The sequence below is a fragment of the Phytophthora parasitica genome (genome assembly GCF_000247585.1).
Source record: "Phytophthora parasitica INRA-310 unplaced genomic scaffold supercont2.27, whole genome shotgun sequence".
In the NCBI taxonomy this organism is placed as follows: domain Eukaryota; phylum Oomycota; class Peronosporomycetes; order Peronosporales; family Peronosporaceae; genus Phytophthora; species Phytophthora nicotianae.
The window spans coordinates 251,363-257,143 of NW_008649013.1; the positions used below are offsets into that span (position 1 = coordinate 251,363).

Sequence of the window (5,781 nt, forward strand, 5' to 3'; positions counted from 1 at the left end):
TTTAAGTCACGCTTTGAGCATGGTGGTGCTTTGTTAACTACCTTTCCGTCTCGCTTCATGCAATAGCGTTCGAGCGTCTTCCCCATGCTAAGCAACTTTGCTTCGACAATGTGCCGTTGCACGGGGAAGAGCTCAAAAAGCCACATCTTACTCTGTCTGTAATACTGCATGGAGGTGTTCCAGGCAAGTGGTTTGCCCTTCTTGCCCTCGTTAAACGCAAGATACATGCCAAACTTGTCTAACACAGACACCAAAGAATTACCTGTACCATCCTGTTCAATGCATTGCTTAACATAGTTAAACTCAACATCTTCGCTCTTTACGAACGTCTTAAACACTTTGATGGCTGTTTCCTTGGCGCGCTTGGTGTTGCCAGGTTTTAGCTCGTCTAAGCCCATCCTGGTCGGATAGGACGGATGGACTGCAAATATCCACGTGATATGCCTTTCACTTGGAGTTTGTAGACGGATATACATATTTTTCGTCCGCCCCCGACCCGATACGTCAGAATGGCTGGCGTAGAGGACCTACCACATCTTCCACAATCTGATTGGCTTAAAAGAAAAGATTGAAGAATTTCGATTGGGTCGACCTAATTACAAATCGCTAATTGGTCGATAATGAGCCCCCATGTCCCATACAAAAATTAAGTGAGGTCGGATAAGTGATTATATTCATCCATAACCTCGAGGTTTTGCATCCTCATTATACGATCAGGGGTCTGATGAGATGAGGGCACCAGCTTCCAAACGTTCATATCATCAGCTTCGATGAAGAAGTTACTGACATTGTACGTATTGTAATATTCAATTAGCGTTTTGAGCTTCCTTTACCCCGTTGACCAACAGCAGCCTGCCGCTTGCCACCGCGTTTCGACAGTCTCGCAGCGTATGCGACTTTAGCGTCTGCTCGTCTTTGAGCTTCATCTACGCGAAGTCTTCGCTCATTTTCAAGTCGAATTTCCTCACTCACAAACCAGTGCATCCACTCGTCTTCGTACTTCATGAACATCTGCTCATCGACTTCACGCTGTAGTTCGATCCGTCTCCTCTCCGCTTCACGGGCGATTTCTCTCTCGACATGCTGTTGTCGATTCTCCTCCATCTCCATCTGCAGAGTAGCTCGAATCTCGCGTTTAAAGTCTCGTGCTCGATCCAAGAAAACTCGACTGTGTGCGCTTATCTCTTCAAACGGGGCTCGTGCTTTCTTTCGCTCTGTTATCAGCAGCTCTGTGTGCGCTTCACACTCAAGCCAGAAGCGTTCGGCTGGAGATGCTCGCTTACTAGCGACAGCTTTTTTACTACCTGCTCTTTCCTTGGCGTTTGCTGCTGCTAGAGCTTCAGCACGAACATCAAGTACTTCCAGTCGTCGAGCAAGTCCCGATCGAGTCTCGATATTAAAGGCACGTAAGAGAGCAGCGTCATCGACATTGCAGCCCGCTTGCTCGGCTTCCCACGCTTGAAGGTACTCCTTTTTAAGAATTGCAATACTCGAGCTGTCAAGTTGGATAGGATAGTGTGAAATGATGTGGTGTAAGTCAGCGATGGCCAATGGAAGCTGCCCAAGACCACGATAGGCTTCGGCACGATACAAGAAAAGCTGAATACTGGCTTCAGGAATAGTCGTTATGGGCTCCAGCTCTTCAATCACTTCTTGCTGATTGTCCGTGATGTCGGTATCTGGAAGTGGAGCGTGAACTTCTTTTAGTGCTGTTGTAAAATTGTCAATGGCATCGGGATATTGATACAAAGCCATGTGAACAAGGCCTTTCAGATGAAATGCCGTTGTGAGCTCGATGCACCCTGATTTAATTGCCTCATGTAGATCTGTCAGTGCTCCATTAGCAAATATTTCATGATCTTGCCGGGCTTGAGCACGTCTGTCTACGGCCTCAGTATACTCATTATTCACCGAGTGTTTGGGTTGAGAGCTTTTGTTGTCTGATTTATCTTGTGATTCTGGTCGCTCTTCGTAACTTTCCTTCTGCTTATTCTTTAGTCGAAGATGATGAGTCTGTGTCAACTCAACTCCATGCAATTCCTTCTCGTAATCGCTTATCATAACGGACGTTTCATCGATCACTTGTCTTGCGTTCTTCATCTATGTTACAGCCAAATAGAAAGAAGGCAGGCACTGTTAGCTAATAATCGTACCTATCGGCGAAAAATACTTACCAGCATAAAACGACAGAAACCGCGTTTATAATGCAATTGCGGTCTCTCACGTTTCTGCTCGACGTAAGGAAGTGTCTTCTCTTCCTCTATCAATTTCGTCAGTAGTTCTTCTGCTTTGTCGTACTCTCCTGTATCAACATATTTCAACGCAAGCGCGTGACGGTCTCGCAGCCTCTGTTGCTGCTGGTGCAGTTGAGTCGTAAATGGATTGTTGGAAAAGTCACAGAAGCACTTCACGTGGTAAAGCGCTGGCGGAGGTGTAGCAATCAAGTTGTCACTAGCATGCAGAGATTGCAGTTGCGTTAACTCCATCAGCGACGTCGGCATGGAACGAAGTCGGTTAAATGACACGCTCAACTTGCTTAATTGAACTAAGTTACCTAACCGGAGTGGTAACTGTTCGAGTTGGTTATGATCACACTGAAGTTCTTTTAGACGAGGAAGCTGTGACAGCTCATCTGGAAGCTCCTGGAGTGAATTATGATTCAAATTTAGCACTTCCAGTCGTCGAAGATGACCAATTTCAGTCGGCAAGACTCGTAGTGAATTGTTCGAGAGATCGAAATACTGTAAATGACTGCAGTATAATAACACTGCTAATGGAACTTGAGCGAGGACGTTACCTGCGAGTACGAGCTCTTGGAGCGTGTCTTGCATTGCGGCATGTCCAATGAGTAACGGGAATTCTACCAGTGCGTTTTGACTGAGTCGAAGCCTCTGAACTGGCGAATCTTTAAGAAAATCCAACGACTCGAATGCTATGATCCCACACGATGACGCAGAGAAGAATTCAACACTTGGGAGATGTCTGAAAAAGGCCTCGAGGTTGATGATTTTTGGATTGTTATTGAGATCGAGATGACGTAGTTGACCAAGTGAGCCAAACTCCGTGGGTAGAAGTCTCAATTGGTTGGAAAACAGGTTCAGTGTCTCGAGATTGTGTAGCATTCCGATGCTATCAGGCAGAGCTAACAAGCGGTTATGTGCCAGATCCAATTCTTGCAAATGTGTCAGACTGCCAATAGTGTCTGGTAATTCACATAGAGCATTGTGGTGAAGTGTCAATCTTTCCAGCGAAGCAAGAGCAGATACTTCGTCGCTAAGTGTAGTGAGCTGGTTGTTCGACATGTCCAGTACTGTGAGATGGCTACATTTCTCAATCGACTTGGGAACTTGGACCAGTTGGTTGCTGTTTAGAAGTAACACTTCTAGCTGTACCAACAGCCCCACACCGACTTGCCACTCCCGTGTTTCTCGAAGTAGTTTCAAGTCCCCTTCTACGAATGGCAATTCTTTAAGTCGATTGTGTGATAGATCCAGATGCCGAATCTCTCGTAGCTTCCACAACTTCGGAGAAAATGTCTGGATAAGATTGTAAGCCGCTCGAATCGAAGCCAACGTCGTCGTTGTCTGCAAACATGACGGGAGTCTAGTGAGTTGATTGTGGCTCACATCCAATTCCTCGAGATGAATTAAGTCTTGAATTCCGGATGGAATTCGTTTTAAACAATTGTTGGAAAGCACGAGTTTCTTCAGATACAAGAGATTCCAGATACGAGACGACAGTTTCCAAGCGTCCAGGCCACTCATATCCAGCAACTGAGCCTGTTCTGCGTCCTCAGCAGCATCAACAATTTGCTGAGCTTTAGAGCGAGGATACTTACGCTGCCTCTTCTCAGTCACTTCGTTCAGTTCAACCTCAACGTCATTCCCAGCTATCTCTGCTGTAGTATCTTCGTCTTCAGCGTCTTCAGCAGCGTCCTGTTGAAACCCATCAAAGTCGTCGTCATCCGCATCTTCCTCTTCTTCTTCGATCTCACCGTTATCAGGAATCTGAAGCGGACCAAACAACGCTGGTTTAGTCCACGAAGAAGTGTTGGTGTCTAGATTAGTATACAATATTTTCCCAGTGTCTGGATCTGTAGTACACTGGTACTGAGCCGCAACCAGTCGACGAGCTCGCTTTCGGTCTTTCATACCGCGAAACATAGACTGCAGTCGGACGACAGCGAAAACTAAGTAAGAATGGCCGATTTCGTCTCCATTCTCTTCAGGTAGCGTCCAGGATGTCTCTCCAGTGTGAATGTTGTAGTAATAAACCGTCTGCGAGGCTTCATCAAAACTCTCTTGCCATTCATTCTCAGTCGAAGCTCTGGATTCAGCTGTATCTTCACCTGGCAGAGTCCATGAGGTTTCTCCTGTGCTGTTTAAAACATGATAAAGAGTGATATGGCACTATTTTTTCTTTACTTTATAGGTGAAGATATGCTGGTACATACACACGATTGAAGTAGTAGGCACGGCCAGAGACTTCGTCAAACGCTTCTTCCCACTCAGAGCTCATGGTTGGTGTAAGATCACAGAAATAAAGAGATGGAACGTCCCTCTGGACTAGTCGCTGACTATCCTGATTTTTCAGAAATCATTTTTCACAATAAAACATCAAGTAATGCTTTATTTCGATGAAAAATTGCTCTAATGTTGAGAATATGAGGACCCTACGATTTGTCTAGAGGGCGGTTGAATCCTCCTCTGCGGTTCATGTACTGCCTGTATTCTCTCTTCGTCTCGCGTCGCACTGTACCCACGGCTGCGCTCTTCAAATTCTCATCTACCGTCTTCCCCTTCGTCGAGTCGAAGCCTCCAATACCGAGCAGCAACTTCATTTGCTCCTCTTCACTTAAGTGCGACAGAGTGTTGGTCTCCTCTTGCTGCAGTTCGCCCTGTGGCTTGGGCTCCTCCTTCGCTCCAGCCTTCGTCCTACGCGACTTTGAGCGGGAGGTAGAGCGACGACGACGCCCTGGCGATCGGCTCTTGGACCTGCTGCGGCTGTAGGATCGACGACGGCGGCTCCGATTGCGTCCACGACTTCTACTGCGACTCCGGCGGCTCCTGCGACGCCCATAAGAAGGAGAAGGGGAGCGAGAACGGGAAGAAGAAACGGAGCGGCGGTGACGACTGCTGTAGGACGACGTGTCGCGACGTCGGCGACGTCCTAAGCTGTCCAGGGATCCGCTACGACTGCGAGTTCGGCTGCGCCGCATTTTTTGCAAACTGATGATTTAGCATAAAATTTCAAATAAGAATTTGAGGCTGAGAGGTTAGTGATATTTTAAAATTCCTATTGCTATTTTTCATAAATACTTATGTAGCACGTTTTTGTAGCGATTTGCTCGCCAGCTCTCCTTTAATAGAAACTGGGATGCCACATCTCTGGTGCTGACCTAATGGCACCTCGCATTTATAAAATATTTTTAAGGATATTACTAAAATAGTTTTAATATAATTCAAAATAATATTAAAACTATTTTAGTAAAATCCGGTATTACGGGCGCCTAAACTGCATCTCACTCACTATACTTCATAATATTCATACCTCCGACCAGCAACCTCTGCGAGATGTCGTTGTAGCAATCCGAACTATTGATGATGTCAGAGCGTGCATTGGTACTACAGATGAACTTCGTGATGATCCTATTTCTGCGGGCAAACCATATGCTTTGGGGCACAAGTACATGTATGCTGATGTTAATGACACTGACGATAACTAGTATCATCAGCTGAAGAACAATACAATAGGTATTACTCAGTTTGTCATCACTGTTCT

The 5,781-nt window shown here is 46.0% G+C and overlaps 2 protein-coding genes across 2 annotated transcripts; both read right to left on the reverse strand.

The window, feature by feature from the left end:
- Positions 1–734: 734 nt before the first annotated feature.
- Positions 735–4,575, reverse strand: PPTG_11563 (hypothetical protein). The gene is made up of 3 exons (XM_008907660.1): positions 4,454–4,575; positions 2,175–4,377; positions 735–2,100 (listed from the first exon to the last, which is right to left on the reverse strand). The coding sequence occupies exons 1-3, from the start codon at positions 4,516–4,518 to the stop codon at positions 811–813; spliced, it is 3,558 nt and encodes a 1,185-aa protein (XP_008905908.1). The 5' UTR covers positions 4,519–4,575; the 3' UTR covers positions 735–810.
- A 24-nt stretch (positions 4,576–4,599) lies between these two features.
- Positions 4,600–5,258, reverse strand: PPTG_11564 (hypothetical protein). Its single transcript, XM_008907661.1, has one exon. The coding sequence runs from the start codon at positions 5,216–5,218 to the stop codon at positions 4,673–4,675; it is 546 nt and encodes a 181-aa protein (XP_008905909.1). The 5' UTR covers positions 5,219–5,258; the 3' UTR covers positions 4,600–4,672.
- Between the last annotated feature and the right edge of the window lie 523 nt (positions 5,259–5,781).